The 23669-nt window shown below is 39.1% G+C and overlaps 1 protein-coding gene across 1 annotated transcript in view; it reads left to right on the top strand.

The window, feature by feature from the left end:
• Nucleotides 1-23669, top strand: part of LOC146570582 (putative flavin-containing monoamine oxidase A) — a 62642-nt gene that overhangs the window by 24639 nt on the left and 14334 nt on the right. Inside the window, exons 8-10 of the mRNA XM_085279091.1 lie at nt 5183-5283; nt 18718-18876; nt 21132-21218. Of these exons, the coding sequence (XP_085135217.1) occupies nt 5183-5283; nt 18718-18876; nt 21132-21218 (347 nt within the window). The remainder of the gene's footprint in view (nt 1-5182; nt 5284-18717; nt 18877-21131; nt 21219-23669) is intronic.

Genomic DNA, 23669 nt, shown 5'->3' with positions numbered 1-23669 from the left:
AATTATGCAGCATGGATTGCTCTGGCAGTGTCACACTTTGGCCCTAAATCAGTGTGGGGAGGTTGACAGGGACTCTTGAAAGCCAAAGTCAACCCAGTGATTGAGACGACATCTCTCCCAAAAGAAGTTGGGTGTAAATTTAACAAAGGTTTGCAGCTTAAAGTCCTCTTTGTGACATGTTTCAGGTTGAATTTTCTGGGAACTGGGTAAACCTGGGCAGCTTTGTGATTTGTGGGTGTGAGAAAGAACAAGCCAGGTGGGATTGACGATAAAGACAAAATGATACTAAGTCTCTCTTTGACGGCTGAAGTCTAAAATTATATTTGCTGTATGCACAGCACCTGTCTCTTTTACAGATTTTTGGTGCTGACATTTCAATCGAATTGTAAAGTCACTGGAGTAATGGGCAGCTGGTTACAAAATGTGAAAACCCCCCAAACTTCCCGAGTCTACAGGATGCCTGGCATCAAGATGTGCCACTATATTCACACACACCAGGATTTGTTTTCTAATACATCATCTTAGACCTGTTCCTGGCTCCTGTATTTACCTCCCTGTTCATCCATCCATCTTTTGTAATGAGTCCCGTCAGGTTTTTTTTCTTTTTGATAGCCCTTCTTTCACTCATGTTCATGATTTATGAACTGTTTTGTCACACGGCATATTGAGATTGCTATGCATGAAAATGATGAATGTGGAATTAGGATCTGTTGCCATGTGTTAATTTTGAAATGTGGACATGCAAAATATTTGGATGTTTTTCTTGGCAAATAGTTTATAGGTTAGTATGTTTATAGAATCTGAGACTAGATACGATTAAGATAAAAATCCTGAAAAGCATTTTCAAATTTCTGTTTGTTTGTTTGTTTGTTTTTTAATATAATGCAATTAAGCATACCATCCAATATTCAGCAACAGTTACAGAGAGCTTTGCAGCTGCTAAATTAGCATTTAGTTTCACACCGTATTACTGTTTCTCATTTCAGGAAGCTCTTAGTAGAACATGCTGTGAGTGCACGCGTTTGTGTGGGCTTGTCTGTGTGTATTTATTTTGAAAGAGGTGAAGCTAAAGTTCTCAAAGACTGCAAACTCACAGTACCTGAGTATAGTGGGATGCATATCTCGTGCAGGAGGAGCTGCTCTAATTAGAAGAGGCTTGGGCAATGGTGAGGAAATGTGCCATTCAGGTCTGGTTTACACTAGTAGAAAAATGGGTAAACAGTGCATTAGCAATGATTTTGACAACTTACACTGCATGAGTCAGGATTCTAGGTCAGTATCTGCTGTGCTGTGAATGAAACTAATGGAGCCTAATTTAGGGATTAAACATGAAGTGGGAGCTAAAGTGATTGTGAAGATAATTAACGCACTGTGATTTTTATCTTGCTGAGTTTAAACTCAGTGGAAATAAATTTCACTCTCTCTTTATATTTTACATCTCTCCTGATGAGTAATATAGCAAGTGTTGAAGAACAAACAATCATAGCTATAATTTGCAAACCTTCATTGACCAATGGATAATTGCTATGGAAAATTTGGTCTCCTGGAAGGCTAAACCATGGTCGATATGAGCTTTTGTCATTGGAGATTGATCGTTACTGTTTTTTTTTTTTTGTTGTTGTTTTTTTTTAGGTCAGTAGGGATGTTAGTTTTTGAAAGATAAAAATGATGATAAAAAAAAAAAAAGGGTCTGAAGTGACCATTTAACAAACTACATTTTTGGGGGGTTAAACCTGATCATTAAAAAGCTGTGGTTAGTCCTTTGCATCCAAACAAATAGAAATGGTCACTGAGGCTTTAATGCACTGTGTGTGCAGTCAGTGTAGCTTGATTGTATTTAACCGATACAGTATAATCAAATAGGTTTGGTTTTTTTTTTAAAATGATATCTCCTCATCTCAAACATGCCATTCTTCATTTCTGAGCATTTTCAGCTGCCATGCCTTTATTGTGGTGGTAAAATATTCAGTGCTACAATAAATAATAGATAAAACTTGTCTGTATGGGCACTGCATAGTATGCATTTTAAAAGGTATGATGGGATAACATCAGCAAACAACACAATACTGTAGTTGCCCTGAACAGCCCTGTAGTAATAGTTGTGCAGTCAAACAGTAATACGAAATATCAAGAAGTTGTTGCCCAGATAAGAGATTACTGCATAAAAGTATGTCTTAATTAGATTCTCATTTCTATTCAGAAAACTGTAAGGCATGGTTTCCTGGCACTAAAATTAGTAGTCAAGATTACAGTCAGGTATTCAGAAGCAATTAAAAGTCATTCAATATCAAAGCATAGTTAAATTAATTAGTAAACAAATTGCTTTGGACTCAGAGGTCATTGTCCTCAAGTCCACTTTTGCTTAGACCAACAGCAAACCTCGAACAGTGGTGTAGGTATGGATGGGGGAGGGTGTATATGTCGACTACTGCGCCTTCAATTTCAATAAGTGTCAAGGGGATGCATAGGTAATTCAATAAAGGGTCTGTGCTGTAACATGGCCATAGATACAGACCTCCATCTTTAACATTTTGTTTAAGTGGTTGATGAAGAGTGCTGCCCATCTCTAATGGCCTTACAGATTTATGATAGTAAGTAGCGACTGCTATTTCTTTGGTATTCATTTGTCATTATTACCTGTATCTTTTAAATTAGCTCTGGGTATGGATACCTCCCCAGGATTATGGCCAGAACTGTGATTTTTTCCTCCTTTGTTTCAATCAAACAGCTGACACATTAATTTATTTTTCTATTTTCAGATGCAATTATCTTAGCCAGTTACCTGGCAAGAAGGTGTGTGTGTCACTTTTTTTTTTTCCCTTTTCTCCACAGCAGGTTGCTGAGGCTTACGCTGTGGACTGCTCTGTTGTTTTTGTGAGGATGGAAATGATTATCTTTTACAGCTTACAAAAAGACAGCCGGAAGTTTTCATACTTTTTAAAAGATTTTTTTTTGCACCACTCCTCATAAATTGCCATTCAGAAGCTGCATCTCTGAATCATCACCCCTTTGATGTTATGTCTTGATTTGAGTGGCTTTTCAAGTTTCACTTTCCTCATCCTTCTAACAGTCAAAGACACTGAAAGTGCCAGTACCGTATGCTGTGCTAAAAATTCAGAATGAAAAAGTAATGGAAATTTTGAGGCCTTAGTTGCCGAAGGCAACCGCAGATGTGACTTGCAGGTCACATCCCGAAGAAATTGAGAAAGTGTGGTTACTGTTGTCCAGGAGTGCATTCACAAAAATTAAGTCAGAGAGGATCAAATTTTTTTTAAAAGGAAGGACATGAAATGAAGACAGACAGAATGACGATGAAAAATTGAAAGGAAACCACTCAGAAGGGAAGCAGTGTCCTCAGATGTCAGAGTATTAAGGGTCAAGAACAAAAATTTGTGCAGATAGCTTGGACGCTATGAGATGCTCTTGAACTTGCCACTGTTTTGCATAGATGACAGTGTAATGCAAAAAATCACTGAATAGATGTAACACATGTCAAATTTTAAAAGGTCCATGCAGTCAAATAGAAATGATAATGTGAGGACAATGACTATCCGATCAAAACTAAAAATACTGTCAGCCCTTGAGTGTTGGACCCAGTGAGGAACCAAGAGACTATCATTGCCTTAAGTAAACCCATTTATTTAGTAATTAAATGCTCTAGAGTGAAGGATATTTTGTTATTGTCAAAGTGGCTTTTCCACTTTTATATCAGACAGGGAAAATCATCAGTATTTATCCTGTGTATATACTGAAATCTGTGCTCTCAAAGCTTTATGATTTAACCCACCTTTTCAGAAGATGCCAAAAACAAGGGGACCTCAACAGTAAAAAGAACAGAAATTATCGGATACTTTAAAAAGATAAGACAACAGTGTTATTTTTCTTTCTGCTGCAAACAGCTGATGGCTGTCTCAAATAGGAAAATTTGCTCGCACTCGCTCATGTTTATGTAAGTGCATAAATTGCCATTGCATTGTTCCTGTTTTATACTTTTACCTATGTCGCCTTGATTTGACTGTGATTTTGAGTTGCGGTAGCAAAGTTCCACAAAAGTGTCACAACAGATTAGCATATTTATGAGCGGATGATTTCACTGCACTTTTGTGTTCAAAAGCGTGAGATGCCAGTGCATGTATTTACTTATCTGCAATTCAACAGCTGTCTGACAGAAATGTGGTAAAAGACATCCCTTGCCATCAACTTAGCAATGCATGGTGTCAAAAATAGTATTATGGATAGATACCACTTGACAGGTCTTATGTCATGTGTACAGTGCCGTCAATTGAATGTCTAGGTGCCCATGTCAAATTAGTTTTGAGCCACTTATCATGTCACTGTTTTTCAATTATACTGCTTCAAGATCATAAATTTTGTTCTGCATTGAGGGCATTATTTTGAGGTTGCTGACAGGCCCTTGACGGTTTCAAAATGATGTTTCACATCTTCCAGTGGTTCATTCGTTAAAAGCCTGGCTTCTAGCCAGATGTTGGTACACTTGCCAGGACAAGCACAGAAACAGCTTGCCTTCTCTTTATGCGTGACATACGCTAACTCTAACAGTACTGATGAAGTTACTTGACTGCCTTCACATCAGTGAGATTGAGCTTTAACAGATGTAAGCACTGTGATTAGTACTCTGAAGCCAAGCAGCAGAGAGAGTTGCAGTAGGTCATGGCAATTTATTTAGAAGGTCATTAATGCTAGTCAGTGATTAAAGATAAAGCCTGATCAATAGAAGGATTAGCTCCTGAGTTCTGTCTTAACTTTAGTTCCTTTACTCTGTGTTTCAAAATAAAAAAAATTAAAAAAGTAGACTAGTCCTATGTGTTATAGTATGGTTTATAGTAAAGCGCATGAAGTAAGATTAGTGAAGGTGATGCACTAGAGGGCAGTTTTTGGGGCATCTGTCAGTAAGGAGGTAGAACAGGCTGTCTACCAATCAGAAGGTTGGTGGTTCAATCCCCAGCTCCTCTAGCCTGCATGGCAAAATGATGCAGTGTGAGTGTGTGAATATCAAGTTGAAAGCATTAGGACATAGAAAAAAAGCAACTCTATGAATGTGTGAGTGAATAAGGCTTGGAATAAAAATACTTTAAGTGCTAAAATAGATATGAAAACCACTCTGTTTATTTAAGTACTAGTCCAGATTAAGATTCATGGTTTACCTTTGTTTTCCCACCAGCAAAGATCAACTACCAACCAGCCCTGCCCAGCCAGAGAGAATTCCTTACTCAGAACATGCCTGTGGGTCATATGATAAAATTCATTATTACCTACAAAATGGTAAGTAGAAAAAAAAACAAGAACACACAGAAGCAATGTTTATATGATTAAGGTTATGATGATCTAATCAAGAAGCATTTGTTTTAAATGATAACTCTTTTCCCTTCAAATCTGTTGGGCCAAAGTTACATATAATTCACTCCAATTAATTTGGTAGTTACCACATTTAAGACTGATTGGCTATGGTCGATAATGAAGTTGGTTGTAGATTAAAAAGGTTTTATGTGACTATATATTAGGGGTGCAACGATATTTGTATCGATATTGAACCGTTCGATACAGTGCTTTCAGTTCGGTACGCATATGTATCGAACAATACAAAATTTGTAATTTATTTTATCAACTTTCCTTCTATGCTGTCTGTGTTGAGCCGACAAACAACAAGCACGCATGCTACAAACTTTACCCGAGTTATTTAGACAGCCGTTAGCACATGATTCTCCTTATGGGGACCTGATATGTTTAATATGCTGCTGAGAATATAGCCCAGAAGAAGCGTATAGTATATCTTTTATTTTGGAAAGAGCCATTTCTCTGTAATAAACTCTCTTTTCCAAAGATGAGTGATTCCTCAATCAGATACAGGGCTCACAAAATTGCTAGCCCGACGTCCCGGGCCTAGTGATTTTTCCAGTCGGGCTACCAAGATCTATCTCTGCCCTGCCCGTCGGCCTATCGTGGGAAGGAAAAATATTGTTACAACTTTGTTTTATTGATTTCAACAATGACATACAAAGTTAGCAACAGCTAAGTCAATCTTGATTTCAGAACAGTGGTATGTCCATTATACCCTCCAACCCCCCAACCCGAATTCTCCCCCTACCAGGTCCACACTAGACAAAACACCGCAGAGAACCAGTCTCTGCCCACACACACAAAAAAAACAAAAACAACATCTCAGGACCCATACACATAACAAGCATAACCCCCCCCCGCAACCAAACAAGCAAACAAAATCAAGCAAAGCAAAAAAAGAGAAAACAAAAGCAGAGAAAGTACCAAACAAAACAAAAGGAAAAAGAAATAGATAAGGTATAAGTAAGATTTAAAAAAGACAAAACAAAAAAAACAAAAAAAACAACATTATAATGTAGCTTCGCTCAGTTCACTTCAGACTCAGGAAGTAAAGTAATGGTGTCCACCAGCAAGAGAAATGATTTCCAGATTTTGTTAAATTCCCTAATAGAACCTTTTAGAGAGAATCTAAGTTTTTCCAACTTTAAGTTAAAGAGTACATCTCTCACCCAATGATCATGAGTTGGGGGGTGGGGAAGCTTCCACTTCAACAGAATAAGCCTCCAGGCCAGTAAAGTGGTAAAGGCTAGGGCCTGTTTGAGGGGACCAGATAAGTTCAAGTCAGGAGGAATGCCAAAAATTGTGGAGAGTGGGTTAGGAAGGACAGTCTGGCCATATGCTTGGCTAAGTGTGTCGAATATATTCCTCCAAAATGCACTCCATTTCGAACAAGACCAAAACATGTGGACATGGTTGGCAGGCGATAGTCCGCATCTGCTACAGGCATCACTGATGGTTGGATAGATTTTAGATAATTTTGCGTTTGTATAGTGTACTTTATAGACCACCTTGCACTGAATCAAAGCATGGCGAGCACAAATTGAGGACGAGTGAATCAATTTCAAAGCATTTGGATTATCTCCAATAAAGGTTGGAGAAAAAGGGAGTGGTGAGCTGAGTATTGATGATAATGAGTAACAGCTTGATGCAGTTTCCATTTGTACCCAGACTGTTGCAGGGGGGTCGTTATGAACCCAATGTAAAAGTTTTTGTATGTTAGCTGCCTAATAGTAGTGTCTAAAATTGGGCAGACCAAGACCACCGTCACTTTTAGAGGACTGAAGAATAGACTTGCGAATTCTAGCTTGTTTCCCTCCTCATACAGTGGGGCAAAAAAGTATTTAGTCAGCCACCGATTGTGCAAGTTCCCCCACCTAAAATGATGACAGAGGTCAGTAATTTGCACCAGAGGTACACTTCAACTGTGAGAGACAGAATGTGAAAAAAAAATCCATGAATCGACATGGTAGGATTTGTAAAGAATTTATTCGTAAATCAGGGTGGAAAATAAGTATTTGGTCAATAACAAAATACAACTCAATACTTTGTAACATAACCTTTGTTGGCAATAACAGAGGTCAAACGTTTACTATAGGTCTTTACCAGATTTGCACACACAGTAGCTGGTATTCAGGCCCATTCCTCCATGCAGATCTTCTCTAGAGCAGTGATGTTTTGGGGCTGTCGCTAAGCAACACGGACTTTCAACTCCCGCCACAGATTTTCTATGGGGTTGAGGTCTGGAGACTGGCTAGGCCACTCCAGGACTTTCAAATGCTTCTTACGGAGCCACTCCTTTGTTGCCCGGGTGGTGTGTTTTGGATCATTGTCATGTTGGAAGACCCAGCCTCGTTTCATCTTCAAAGTTCTCACTGATGGAAGGAGGTTTTGGCTCAAAATCTCACGATACATGGCCCCATTCATTCTGTCCTTAACACGGATCAGTCGTCCTGTCCCCTTGGCAGAAAAACAGCCCCATAGCATGATGTTTCCACCCCCATGCTTCACAGTAGGTATGGTGTTCTTGGGATGCAACTCAGTATTCTTCTTCTTCCAAACACAACGAGTTGAGTTTATACCAAATAGTTCTACTTTGGTTTCATCTGACCACATGACATTCTCCCAATCCTCTGCTGTATCATCCATGTGCTCTCTGGCAAACTTCAGACGGGCCTGGACATGCACTGGCTTCAGCAGCGGAACACGTCTGGCACTGCGGGATTTGATTCCCTGCCGTTGTAGTGTGTTACTGATGGTGACCTTTGTTACTTTGGTCCCAGCTCTCTGCAGGTCATTCACCAGGTCCCCCCGTGTGGTTCTGGGATCTTTGCTCACCGTTCTCATGATCATTTTGACCCCACGGGATGAGATCTTGCGTGGAGCCCCAGATCGAGGGAGATTATCAGTGGTCTTGTATGTCTTCCATTTTCTGATGATTGCTCCCACAGTTGATTTTTTCACACCAAGCTGCTTGCCTATTGTAGATTCACTCTTCCCAGTCTGGTGCAGGTCTACAATACTTTTCCTGGTGTCCTTCGAAAGCTCTTTGGTCTTGGCCATGGCAGAGTTTGGAGTCTGACTGTTTGAGGCTGTGGACAGGTGTCTTTTATACAGATGATGAGTTCAAACAGGTGCCATTCATACAGGTAACGAGTGGGGGACAGAAAAGCTTCTTACAGAAGACGTTACAGGTCTGTGAGAGCCAGAGATTTTCCTTGTTTGAGGTGACCAAATACTTATTTTCCACCCTGATTTACGAATAAATTCTTTACAAATCCTACCATGTGAATTCATGGATTTTTTTTTCACATTCTGTCTCTCACAGTTGAAGTGTACCTCTGGTGCAAATTATTAAATTGTGCACAATCGGTGGCTGACTAAATACTTTTTTGCCCCACTGTATGAAATGTGACAGAATCTTTTCTAACTTGTCAAAAAATGCCTTGGTAAGAAGAATCGGAACATGTTGAAAAAGATACAAGAATTTTGGGAGGACACTCATCTTTATCAGGTTAACTCTCCCTGCCACTGACAATGGTAGAGAAGTCCAGTGGTCACAATCTTTCCCAACATTTTCTAGTAGGGATAGAAAATTCTCCCTCATCATTTTATGTATAGAAGAGGAAATAAAAAACCCCAAATATCTAAATCCGGTTTCTGTCCACTTAAAAGGCACTATTGAGTGGGGAAGAGCTCTGGCCAGGGAATTGAGGGGTTGCAACTCGCTTTTCTGATAATTGACCTTATATCCTGACAGTGTACCATATTGGTCCAGTATGTCAAAAAGCACCGGGAATGAGTTTAGAGGGTCAGAAATGTACAGGAGCAAGTCATCTGCATAAAGGGAGAGTTTGTGAGTCACACCACACCTTGTAATGCCTTTAAATCTATCCTCTAAACGCAGCCATATTGCAAGAGGCTCGATAGCAATGGCGAATAGGAGGGGTGAGAGAGGGCACCCTTGCCTAGTGCCCCTCTCAAGTGGAAAAGGCAAAGACAAGTTGTTGTTAGTACGAATACAGGTGGATGGCGAGGAATATAGTAGCTTAACCCAGAGAATAAAGTCAGCCCCTAAGCCAAACCTATCCATCACCTCATAGCTCCACTCGACGCGGTCGAAAGCTTTCTCCGTGTCAAGAGATACCACAACCTCTGGAATCGAGTTGCACGATGTATGGATAATATTCAAGAGGCGTCTTGAATTGTCATATGAGTGCCTGCCGGCCATAAATCCCGTCTGGTCAGAGGCGATAATTTGTTACAGAACACGTTGTAGCCTAAGTGCGAGGATTTTAGATAGTATTTTAAAATCAATATTTAAAAGAGAAATTGGTCTGTAACTGCTGCACAACAGAGGATCCTTGTCCTTTTTCAAGATTAAACAAATAGTAGCTTCGGACAAAGTCTTGGGTAATTGACATTTTGAAAAGGCTTCATTATACATATCTTTCAACAACGGTGCCATAAGATCAGAATTGACTTTATAGTATTCTGCAGAGTAACTGTCAGGGCCCGGCGATTTACCTGTGTTTAAGGATTTAATGGCTTCTTGTACCTCTACTACAGTAATAGGTCCCCCTAATCCCTTCGTCAGATCTCTATCTATTCTTGGAAAATGTATATTTTGGAGAGTTTCTTCTGATAGAGGGGGAGAGCTTGAAGTGTACAGATTGGAATAGAAACTTACAAATACTTCATTAATTCCCTCTGGGTCCGATATTATGTCACCAGCAGCAGACTTGACCTTTGGGATTAGCTTAGAGGTTCCTTCGGCACTGGCTTGATAAGCCAGAAGTTTCCCTGCCTTGTCACCGGATTCAAAAAAGCGTTGCTTAGTCTTAATTAATTATAAATTTAAAATAAATGTTAGAATCCACAAGGGGGTTCTTTATAAGTCTGCACTTTGCTTGATTAAGAAAATATCATATGTTACAGTGACATGTGGGGAAATTAACAGCTGATTTTAATTGCAGACAAAACTTGTATATCAATAACAAAACAAATTGCAGTTTCCGGTGTAGAAAAAGTTTAAAAATATTTATTTGGTAAGCAGAAGTCTTTATCAGACAGCAAATAACTAACTTGACACATTTATACATCAATCTGACAACAATCTGTACAAAAAGCTTCGAGCACATGAAATTTGATTTGTGTAATCTAATCCATTTTGCACTTCCACTACAACACCACAGTTAATTAACAAAATGCTTCTGTGCCTTGTTAAGTAACTGAAATTGTCAGCTGTACAGAACATAAAACAATTTGTGCTCATGCAAACATTTATTTGATCAGTGTCTTGGCAAGATGCACTAAGATTCCAATAAACACATGGAAAAACTGCTCACTGATAGACAATATGGTGTCATTTTTACTCTGCTCCTGTGCATCTGCAGAAATTCTATAGTCTCAGATGTATGGAGACCTTACTTTTATCAATTACGATCATGAGTTGTAGCCCAGGAGCCATGAGTCATATGTCTGAGATATACATGTTTAAAAAGGTTAAATATAATAGATGTAAAGCATATACATTTCCCTGACAGGCTGAAGAAAATAAGAGTATACGTGAATGGAAGGGAAACAAATCATCACGAGAAACAAAGTTCATTGTTTGTAGCTCTTGAAAAGAGCACCATTATTTCTTTGTGCACAGTATTATCACGGCTGGTGGGTCAAGACATAGACACCAAAGGATGCCTTGTGCCTAATTTGGCTGCCAGCTGCCTCTGACTATTCATGTATAAAAGTACAAAAAACAACATTCCCGTGGTGTAGGTGCACCCATTTGCTTTATCAGATGTTTTAACACTACCGTTGTGTGGTCTTACATGTGTATGTGCAACTACTTTCATCCTGCTCTAATGTCAACGTGAAAATGCTCTTTAACAACTTGGTGAGCGACAAAACTATCTAATTTTCCCTACAAAATACCTCTGTTGTTGACCTTAATGGTTGTTTTTAGTATTTTGAACATCTAAATCCGCGGTTCTAGTGTCCCATTTCATTTCTGCACTTTATTTTAGCCAATTTCTGGTTAAATCTGGTTTGCATTATTTATTTTTTTTTTTTTTGGGAGTAGTAATTAAACATTTTTTTGCAGGTTTTATAGGGAAAAACAAAAACCAAACAGCTGAATTTCCACTCACCTGTGCTACTCTGTGATTTGGAAATCAAACCTGATTGCAGCAAAAACACCTGATTCACCTAGTATTTTCCAACACATAGCACAACCTCCAAATCAAATCAAATCAAATCACTTTTATTGTCACATCACATGTGCAGGTACATTGGTACAGCACATGTGAGTGAAATTCTTGTGTGCAAGCTTCACAAGCAACAGAGTTGTGCAAAATACAATAATGTAAACAAGCAAAATACAAGAATGGCTACATCTGAAACTAATAAATATATGTACAATATATAATAGTATATGCATTTCTGGATGTGTATACTAAATATTTTTCTACGTGTGTGTGTGTGTGTGTGTGTGTACGTGTGTGTGTGTGTGTGTGTGTGTGTGTGTGTGTGTGTGTACACATATTTTACAAATTAAATAGAGTAAACAATAAATAAAATATATAAAAATATACAGAGTTGAGACATGTGCAAAACAGTGGCATTACTGTACAGTATGGAGTGCATAATGTTAAAGTTCCAGTAGTGAAGGTGAGGTGTCTATGACGTGTTCAGCAGTCTGATGGCCTGATGGAAGAAGCTGTCTCTCAGTCTGCTGGTACGGGACCGGATGCTGCAGAACCTCCTTCCTGATGGAAGTAGTCTGAACAGTTTATGGCTGGGGTGACTGGAGTCCTTGATGATCCTCCCCGCTTTCCTCAGGCACCGCTTCCTGTAGATGTCTTGGAGGGAGGGAAGCTCACCTCCAATTATCCGTTCAGAGCACCGCACTACTCGCTGGAGAGCTTTGCAGTTGTAGGCGGTGCTGTTGCCATACCAGGTGGTGATGCATCCAGTGAGGATGCTCTCAATGGCACAGTGATAGAAGGTCCTGAGGATGCGGGGGCTCATGCCGAATCTTTTCAGTCTCCTGAGAAAGAAGAGGCGCTGCTGCGCCTTCTTCACTGTTTTGTTTGTGTGTACTGACCACGTAAGATCCTCAGCCAGATGTACACCAAGGAACCGGAAGCTGCTCACTCTCTCCACAGCAGCGCCGCTGATGGTGATGGGGGTGTGTACTTCTCTGCACCTCCGGAAGTCCACTATCAACTCCTTTGTCTTTGCGACGTTGAGGGTGAGATGGTTGTCTTGACACCAGTGGGTCAGGGCGCTGACCTCCTCCCTGTAAGCCGTCTCATCACCGTTGGTGATAAGACCCACCACTGTAGTGTCGTCCGCAAACTTCACAATGATGTTGGAGTTGTTAGTGGCTGTGCAGTCGTAGGTGTAGAGTGAGTATAGGAGAGGGCTCAGTACACACCCCTGTGGAGCACCAGTGTTCAGTGTGACGGGGATGAGGTGATGCTGCCCAGTCTGACCACTTGGCGTCTGTCAGACAGGAAGCTAAGGATCCAGCTCCCCCACCCTCATTCAGATCTGGCCTTTGGAACTATTTTGGTCTTCATGTGACGTATGACCCTGAAGGTAAGCGCGTCATGGACAAAAGTAAAACAATATGTCGGATGTGCCACGCAATGCTCAATTACATGGGTGGGAACTACTGCGTTAGCGCAGTTAGCTCGTTAACGCGTTGACGCCGTCCACCCCCACGCACTGGGCGATCCGCGGTAGCTCGTTAACGGAGATTTGCCGTGTTGTGGCGTTAATGTCATTTCAGATTAACCCTGACAGCACTAGTGGGAACACAGCGAATATGACTGCACATTTACGTCGACATCATCCTAGTGCAAAGACAAGTGGAAGCAGACAAAAACAACAAGCATGCATGCTACAAACTTTGCCCGAGTCATTTAGACAGCTGTTAGCACATGATTCTCCTTATGGGGACCTGATATGTTTAATATGCTGCTGAGAGTATACCCCAGAAGAAGTGTATAGTATAGCTTTTATTTTGGAAAGAGCCATTTCTCTGTAATAAACTCTCTTTTCCAAAGATGAGTGATTTCTCGATCAGATAGATTTATTATTTTATCCCTTTGTTTAAGCAACATTAAATTTAAAAACTGTACGTTTGAGTTAAAATATATATTTATAATTTTAATAACTGACAAATTAAAAAAGCATGAAAATATTTTTGTATCAAAAAAATATCGAACCGTGACACCAATGTATCAAACCAAACCGTGAATTTTGTGTATCGTTGCACCCCTAGCCACAGCTGCCCTGGGGCAGACTGACAGAAGCAAGGCTGCCATATCGCGCCATCGGCCCCTCTGCAGGACACCGGCCCTCGAGGCCTGGAGTTGGACACCCCTGGTGTAAAGGAACTTGACTAGCCTGCACAGAGTCCTGGTCTCCACCTGATAGAACACCTCTGGGATGGGATTAGAGCACAGACTGTGAGACAGACTGTCTCATCTAACATCAGTACCTGACTTCACAAATGTGCATGCGTAAGAATAGCCAAAAATTCCCTAAAACACACTCATAAGTAGGGATGGGTATCATTTAGGTTTTATCCGATACCAGTACCAAACCGGTACTTTTGGAACGGTGCCGGTGCTTAAACTGTGCTTGAACCGGTGCTTAAAGAATGAAGAACACAAACTTTGTCCAAAACCCTCTCATGTTCAGCTGTTTTTTTGTAAAAAGATAACAATGTTAGCCTTTTCTGCAGCTATAGGGGATTTATGGTATCACTCTTGGCTGGAAGCAGTGTTTAAACAATGGGGGGAAAAAAACTATCCAAAAACCTCTCATGTTTAACTGTTTTCCACTGTTTCTTTGGTCATTTTAGCTTTTTTGGCCAGGGTGAAGGGAGTATCTGCCATCAAACAAGAAGACAGCCGCATGTAACTACGAGGTGTTTGCTAGTTCACCTTACGTGCATTAATGTAATAACGTGGTTAGCCTACTCAACGTAAATTACACATGGACAACATTAAGCTACTCACGCAGAGAAGAACGGCTGCTGCTGCCATCATCACCCGTCATCATTTCTGCTACACTGGCAGGGCTAGGGGCCAGGACTCTCCTCTTCGGGTTTTTGGGGGATGTTGCAAACTCCGGGACCGATAACAGGCAACCCACCCGGAGTAGATGTGCTTGGTGTGAGGTCTCGCAGCAAGCTATCAAATACGGTGCATTTCTCGGCTTTTAAAAAAAAAAAAACACTATGCGTCGCCAGGTGTTTCATCAGATTCAAGGGGTTACCTCCTTTGCACAGTATCACCTTAAAGCACTTGTTGCAGGCTGCTGAGTTTGCATCTTTTGCTGTGAAGTACAGCCAGACTTTTGACCGGTTCGCCTTGGGCGTTTTTAATCTGTATTTCTGCTCTAAAAGAACGTACGTACCTGGGCCTGCCTACTACGCTCGCAAAGGTAAAATGATTGGTTGGAATCCAAAGTGTGTGACATCTCAGGAAAAAAAAGCACCGAAATAAAGCACAGAATTGTGCGCTGCTTTTCGGTCTGGTTACTACCGTTTATGTCAGAACGCACCGGATGCCGGTACCCATCCCTACTCATAAGCCTTGTGAAAATCCTTCTCAGAAGAGTTAAAGCTGATATAGTTCCAAAGGCCAGCACACATCAAAGATTAAACCCTATGGATTAAAAAAGGGATGTTACTCCAGTTCAGTTTTGTGCATCTGTGAAGGCTTTTGGCAATATAGTGCATTTGTCTTGCCAGAATCTGCTTTCTCTTTGGATTGTTTCTAGAATAGGAAATAATGTGAACTTAAACAGCATATTGGATGCTCGTTTAGCATTTGAATTAGCCTGGGAGAGTTGATATGCCCTGTGTAGATAATAGATGAATTTGTCATAAAGTATATAAAACATAAAAAATATCAAATATAAAAAATAAAAGCTTAATTTCAATCACAATGTAAGCACATTTTGGTTGAAATCTATTTAGCCTTTTTGTGGGTGGTTGTTGGGGTTCTTAGCAGTGAATAACCAATCAAGATCCAAAAAGGAAACTGTAATTGAAACCAAGTCTCCAGTAATCATGTATTAAGCAAAGTCATTATTTATTTTGAGCAAAAATACAATGGAAATAATTAAAAGAGAGAATACAAATTCAAAGCAAGATCCAGAAATATGCTTTCAGAATCACAGTTGCCATTATACAATGACACTGATCACAATGTTAGAGAGAAACAGCATAAAAAGATGACTCATCACACATTTAAATTCATGTGGATGTAAATGTGACAGCCCATGCTTATACAAATGTAAATGCAGAATACATAGTAGCATTAGTAATACCATAATTTGTGATACAATGCTGCTAGTAGCAGTGGTCATATTATGTTTTCTTATAAAATTCCCCATGTCACAAAGTGAATAAATTCTTAAAATAAAAAGTTTAAGTGTTATTTGATGCAGGTTCAAAAAAGTCCCTACTTTCCAAAAGCCTGTGCTGTAAGAACATTAAAGTTACTTATTATTACATGAGGCTATGAGATTGCCAGAAAGCAACACTTAGTGTGTGTGACAGAGCCAAATGATTATAATTTTATGAAGCATTTGTATTACATTTGTACATCTCATGCTATTTTACTGCCACAGGATGGTCTTCACATACATGAAATGTATTCAAATTACCAACACTCCAATATATGAAAATAAAATTATAGTTACACATGAACATGTAATTTGCATTAGCTACGACATATTATACTTTATAATATTACTAATATTATAATATTGTTCAGTAAAACAAAGCTGTCACAGACTGTATATTTATATTGAGCACACATTTCTTAAAAAAACAAAATAAAACCCACAATTACTGACAGGTTTTGGATCTGTTGTTTTTGAAAGAAATTTAATGAGGAATCAATTTAATATTTAATCACCACAAATCAGGGATTTTCCTTTATAAAATAACTACATAGATGTACTATACAGAGGCCCATCCAGTGATGTGTTACCTAATTTAAGGCTGATTGATCATTATAAAAAGCCTTTGCCAGTAATGGTAATTGCCGATTAAAGAAGCACCGCTTCTTGTTCCCTAGTGTAGTTGCATGTCTGGAGCTTCAGCTTAGGTTTCGATAACAGTCTCAAAAGGGGTAGAGATGCAAAGAAAAAAGCCACTCCTGATATTGGCCCAAAAGATCAACATGGGCAAAGGGACACAAAACCTGGACAGAGAAACATTGGAAAATGTGCTATGAACAAACAGTCTGTGTTTGAGATGTCTGAACCAAAAGAAAAACAGCTGTGAGATGTAGAATAAATACACAGATGCTGAAAGAGGTGGTTGGTCCCAACTGCTATGGTTTAACATCATTCTAAAGTGAAACCAGATAATAACCAAAAGTTCAAAAATTATACACAAATTTTTAAAGAAGTTGGTCAGGTAACTTCAGGTCAGGTCAGGTATTCAGTAACTGAGTGGCCAACACAGGACCTCAACCTTATTACTAAGGTGTTGTGTGAACAGCGTATCAGTATGGTACAAAGTAAGTGCTCAGTAAACTAGGGCTGTGCGATATGACCAAAATCTCATATCCCAATAGTAAAACATCTATTGTCCCGATAACGATATAAATCACAAAAATGTAACATTCTCTGTAAAGCTCAAGTTGCGTGAAGTGTTTCCAGCTGGGCGTCGTGTACCTGGAGTCGAGTGTTTTACTGATGCATGAAACTATAAATTTTTAGACATAGGTTGTAACGGCCGCCGTTTTCTTTGTGAGTATTTATTACACGGCGTGCTGCGGGGAAAAGCCTGTTCTAACGTTTGACTCTAAGGTTTATTTTTTAGCACCTGACGGCTCTTTTTTAATTGTCATCTGTAATTAATCTGCTCTTTCACGTGATTCAGTTTATTTTGAAAAGTCTAAACAGGATCTTGAGCTTTATTGTGAAAGGTTTATGTGGAACATAAACACGCGGTGGTTTTAGTTTTGTTGCTAACGACAACGCATAAAAACAAGTGCTTGTCCGTCCGTAGTGTGGTTATATTAAATATAAGAGGAAGAGAGAACTTTAAGAAATTAATATAGCCACTACAGTGACCATCAAAACGATGAAAAAATATTGCCGTAAACAGTTTATTTTGCGACACCATGAAACAAACGGTAGCGTAAAATGAAACGATAGACGTTTTTATATCGTCATCCGATATATATCGTTATATCGAACAGCTCTACAGTAAACCATCCTGATTTCATGAAGGGTATTCTCTCTATCCATCCATCCACTTATCCTTATCTAGCACAATCCTGCTAGCCCTGGTGGATTGTGCAAGCCCTGCAGGATTGCAGGGCTACCACAGAGACAGACAACCATTCACACTAATGGGCAATTTAGAATCACCAGTTAACCTAACCCCACTAACTGTTTGTCTTTGGACTGTGGGAGAAAGCCAGAGTACCCGGAGAGAGCTCATGCAAACACGTCTAGAACATGGGAACTCCACACAGAAAGGCCCCAGCCAGGTGGAGGATTTAGACTTGGAACTTTTTTTGCTATGAGGCAACAGTGCTAACCACATTGTGCACTGTGCTTCTTTACTGTTTTCCTTTAATTTAATATTTCACATTTGGATGTGTAAAGAAGTTCCAATATCCTACTGACAACTTTGAGTAACTAAAAGTTGTCAATACAAGGTTCTGTTGATTTATCTTCAAATTTGAAGACATTGAGGGAAATGTGAGCACAAAAGACTATTTTTCCTCCTGACATTATCACTTTTACCTCCTAGGACCTGGCGTCCACATATGTGGACATCACATTTTTTGGGTTATTTAGAACAAAATACTCAATTTTGCTCTACAAGGGCCTGATATCCACTAACCAGGACATTATACTGCTACTGTTCTATCGAAATTTCAAATGAATATCCTCATATGTAGCTCTCATTTTTCTCAGAAACAAAAATTAGGTAAAAAAAAAAAATCAGGTAATTCTTTGTTTTTATATTTATCAGGTCCCAATCAGCCCAAATATCAAAGAGAAATTAAAAATGCATGCCGTGGAAGAGTTCAGGTCTTAGGAGGTTAATCATGAAGCACAGAAGGTATTCGTTATTGTTTTCAGACAGATCTATGGTAGCTCCCCTCTGTTTTAGCTTAAACAACTTTTCTTGACAAAGCAGTTTGTTGGTTTTTTTTTTTGCCAAACCTTCAAATTAATCCAGTCAAAATTTAATGACATTTCCCCAACGTGTAATCAAGGAATGACTGTATGCAAATGGTTTGTAGCTCGTTTCAGTATTAAAGTGTTGCCATTATTGATGATGCTAAGAATGTTTGTATTTCTTCGCAGGCTTTTTGGAGGGAGAAGGGCTTTTCTGGGGAAATAGTGGCAGGGTCCTCCACCGAGTGTCCATTCTGTGTAACCTTTGATGCCACCAGCCCTTTTGGTAATGCTGCTCTGGTAGGGTTCATTGCTGGCCAGCAGGCTTCTCATTGGGAATCAAAAGAGGTAATGGAAAAATGCTGTAGAGAGGCTTTTAAGTAACTTTCTATGCACATGTCATTTAAACATGACAGTATTTTCAACATGTTTTAATAAGCAGAAACTTGCATACTCCTCCACCATCAGGATCATTTGCTTTTTCTTGGATGTCCATTGCTAGTAGATATAAACTAAAGAGCTCCACAATCATGGGTATATTTAGGGTTAAGTCTTGTTTGCATTAGAGAAAAAAAGCCACATAGAATGCATTCTCAAAATGATATTGTTCAGTGGCAGCATTTTAAAAATGCACTCAAGATTGCTCATCACCCGAGTGCAGATAAAGCACTGCCTTTAGACTGAGAATTGTGGGGTACTGATGCAAGCTTTCAGTAACTGCAACTTAAGTGAATAACAGACAGAAGTGTTTTTTTTACCTGTATGGTAGAAAGAAGACTAAGAGCATTCCTAAAAATAGACAGTGGGTATTTTTTGCTTGTTAAGTGTTTAGAAATAAAGGGAAGGTGTTTATAATTACTGTTACCAGGTTTAAGTTTAAGATTTAAGTTGTAAAAGACAACCCACAAAAATAGAGAATGACTTAACTAAAATTTAAGATGCGTGGTTGTTCATGTTATTGGCCAACCAATCTGTTATTTCTTAACAAAGAGCATTTAAAATTATTTGGAATTGTACAAGTCTTGTCTTAATCCTTTAAATTCCTTTGAATTCTTTTCAGCAATAGCTTTGGTATAGGACGAATGCAGGCTTTATATGCCTTTAAGCATGTGTATTAGGTTTGCAACATGCTTTTTGCACACAGCCTACACGCTTTCCTTCTATATTCATAGAGACATACATACATACATACATACAGGTAGCAGTGTTTCCCTTTACATAAAAATATAAATACATTCAGCCCCATCTCTACAGTTGTTTTTGCCATCTAAGTCATCCTGACTGGCTAAAGCTCTTGAGTAACTATCACTATGCTGCTTTATTCTGTGTAGGATGCTAAATAATTAAACTCCACATCCCCCACAAAAGAAAGAAAAATCCCCAAACTATGGTGTTATATCAAAGTCAAAGTCAAAGTCAACTTTATTTGTCGATTCTGCCACATGTACAGGACATACAGAGAATAGAAATTGCGTTACTCTCAATCCCTAGATAAATAGCAAATGAACATTTAAATATATTTAAATATAAAAGTGATTAAAAATGCAAGTAAAATAATTAAAAAGTAAAAATTTAAATAAATACAATTTTACATATAACAAGAAAGCTATACAATATACAATATGTGAGTAGACGTGGCATCAGGCATGCAATTACGCACAGTATGTGCTGTTACAAAGTATGAATTTGTTATTATTTTATGTATTTTATGTGTTTTTGGTTTTTTGTTTTTTTTCTGTATTTCTTTTCCATTTTCAGGTCTCTTGCACTTTGCTGGCTTTCTATTGTTGCAGTTTTAAATTTGTTTAAATGTTCACTTGGATGCTCTTTCTTTGCCTGTTTTTTTGTAGTATGCCAACATTCCCACTGCAGAAATACAAGAGATTGAAGATCGCACAAAAAAATAGTGTAAACTTTACCGTTTATTGGAGCAAATGGGATGACTCCAAAATTAACTTGACACTTCATTCACCTTCGTTGAACTCAAGTCTTTATAAATAAATAAATATAAATAAATAAATTAGAATTAACTACAACGTTCCTGAATTATAAATATTATTGCTCAGCTCATGTTTTATGTAATAGGAGGCCATTCTTGTTTGGTTTTACAGAGAAACTCAAACAGAATGACAGGCTGATGTTAGAAGAGTCGGTCAGAGTGTAAAAGACAAATCCGTGACTGTTGTGACACACAAAAAATAATGTATTATTTATTATTTTATTAGGAAACATAAAAAAACTACAAATAAAAACATTTGTAGGAAATCATCTGTGTTTGATTTACATACATTTACTGTAATAGATCACTTTCAGAAACACTCAAAAACATGATGTGTTTGGCTTTAATTATTTTCCTAGAATCTCTATAACACAATCAGAGTTTAAGTTATTGGATCTCCTTTTGTTACCAGGCCTCAGCTGCTCATCATGTGTGCTAATACAACTGTGAGAATGAGTTGCACAAATTCTTTACTTCTTTTGTCCAACTTGGTGATTTCTAGACAATACATTCATACTTTAGCACAAAGCATGTTGTTACAGTCTTGAGTTAGAGAAAGTGCCAAGTTACAACACACATTTCTGTTTCTGTTTTCTGTTTACAGGTTGGAGAAAGGAAAAACGCTGTGCTTTCCAGTCTGGTCAAATATCTAGGTCCTGAGGCTGCATCTTTCATGCATTATGAAGAAAAAGTAAGTGCTAAGTGCCAAATGTCTGGTGAAATAAAACAATATTTTTAGTTTAAGGTGGTTTTGTACAGTGCCAAAATGGATCCCATCTCTCTCACTCACTTTGCAGTTTTCTGGTTTGTATTCTTAAGGTATAAAGTTTTTGTATTATATTAGGGGGAAAAAATGCTTAAATTAAAAGTTATTTTAGCCTTCACTGGGGTTTCACAGTGAGTCTAGAATCATTTCCACAAACCATAAATTGTGTCTAAAACCCTCCAAATTTGCATCCCTTTCTAGTGTGGAAAGTGGACAAGTTCTGTTAACAGACCTGCCTTTTTAAATTCCAAATGAGTAGCTGCTGCATTCTGTTATTCTTATTTTCCTGATAGTACTGCTTCTGATTACTCCGCTTTTAAAACATCTCAGGCACAAGCACAGCATGGTTTGCTCTTTTATTGACTGCATGAGCAAATACAAGAAACCTGAACTCCCAGCACCTTAGGAAATGAAAAACCAGTGGATTACACTTAAGTTGATGGCAATACCACCATAATAGGCAAATTATCTTATGGCTAGTGCTATCTTAGCTTTGATTTACTTTAGAACACCATATCTCTATCAATCTAGACCAGGGCTCGACAACCCTAGGCACGTGTGCCACACTTGGCATGCGAAGGGTTAACTGATGGCACGACCATAGCTGGACTAGCCATCGGTGGCCCGATGATTTTTTTTTTTTTTTTTTTTGTAACGGTATAAACAATGAAAGCTTGTGGATTGGCCAGATGCTGGCCGGTGTGTAAAAATAACTCAGTTGTTTGGTGGTGGCTATGGCGGAGCTTCCACAGATTCAGTAAAATTAACAAGTGGTGGAGGCTGGCAGGTGGATGAGGGAGAGGGGAGGCAGGAGGAGGAGAGACCCGAGACGGGGCGGTCCGAGTGTCAGGTGAACTGAACTTCAGGTAAGAAGTTATGACCTGCAGTCTATCTGGGTCAGATATAAACCAAGTTTAGGTGGAGTTTATTTTCGTTGTGCTGACTTTTTACAGCCAGTTACAATAACTCATACTGCGTACTAGCTAGCATGACAGAGTTTCTATACAGCTGGGTGGGTGCTACTATGTTACTGATAGTGAACTTTGTTTTATTCATAAGGTTAGTTAGTAGAGTTGCCAACCGCCCCGTAAAAAGACGGAATCGTCCCACATTCAGAGAAAATATTACGTGTTTCGTGTTGAGCTGAGAAGGAACACAGTTTGTCCCGGACTTCAGCTAGGATGGAAAAAGACACAAAGGTGGAGTTATTCTGTCGTTACGCTGCACAGCTGCCTCTTCTTCTCCTCTCATTCTCTCCTGTTGCTACTTTAATCATGAAACTGATCAATGATCAGCTGATCGGCTCTCTTGTTTATTTATCGCTCACTTTGCGCCAGAAAGAGGAAACCGCCGGATGTCGCGCTAAACAACAGCAGCACGTTTAAGCTTGATCAGCTGTTGTTAGAATTTATTTAATATTAATTTCTAGTATCAGCTGATGTTTGCTGGAGCCACAGCTGTAAAAGCTGCTGGTCATGATATCGGTTTGGATATGTGGTGAGAGGGAAACATGAAGATGAAACCAGGAGATGTCCTTACTGAATCATCAGAGCTGAACAGGTGATGGAGAAACAGGTTTACCTTTTAGGTGACATGAATGAGTTGAAGGGAAGTTATGAACTGTTTCTGAGAGACAAATAACACCAATATCATTTTCTATGTAGCTGACAGCTGGTAACTGTGCAGGGGCGGGTCTAGCAAAGTTTTGCCAGGGGGGCAGGTAGGGCATTAACAGGGAAAGGGGGGCACAAAGAAATACTTTCTCATTCTCATTTAAAATGTCTGGCTGTTCTTAAATAATTATCTGAAGCTTACAACCAAAGTTTTCATCTTATGTAAAATGTATAGAAATCATACATATACCAACAAGACAGCGTTTGTTTTCATTCAAAGGCTTTATGGCTTTAATACCTGGTGGGCCGGTCTTTAGTCAAAATGCCTGGGCTGTTTTTTTGTCCCAGTCCAGCCCTGGGCACGACACGCAGTGAATTAATCTGAGAGGGTAAAAAATAAATGGCCGGGCCAGCGGTGCACATTGCAAATCAGCTCGCATAGACACATTAGTTGACGATATCTTAGCTAACAGCCCCAACTACCAGATTCAACTTGTAATTGGCTAAAAAAAATAACTTACTTACTAACTCACCTACCGGTGAGAGGGACGTTGTTAGCTTTCCACATTCCAACACTTCAAAAGCTTCAGGAGCTTTCCGCTCAGCACAGCATCAGCACCACGGAAATACACGGATACATCCGTAGACTCGAGACACAATGCATTTTTGGGACTTTCAGGTGTATGGACCAATGTTTTCTTTTCTGATCAAACCAGAAAGCTTTAATGAGCAGCTGGGTTTTTCTCGCATTAACTGGCTGGGT

This window comes from Mchenga conophoros, linkage group LG7 (assembly GCF_057382185.1).
Source record: "Mchenga conophoros isolate Kocher_MC1m ecotype Shallow Benthic linkage group LG7, M_conophoros_male_GT1.1, whole genome shotgun sequence".
Classification (NCBI taxonomy): Eukaryota; Metazoa; Chordata; class Actinopteri; order Cichliformes; family Cichlidae; genus Mchenga; species Mchenga conophoros.
This window is presented reverse-complemented; position numbering and strand designations above follow the sequence as displayed.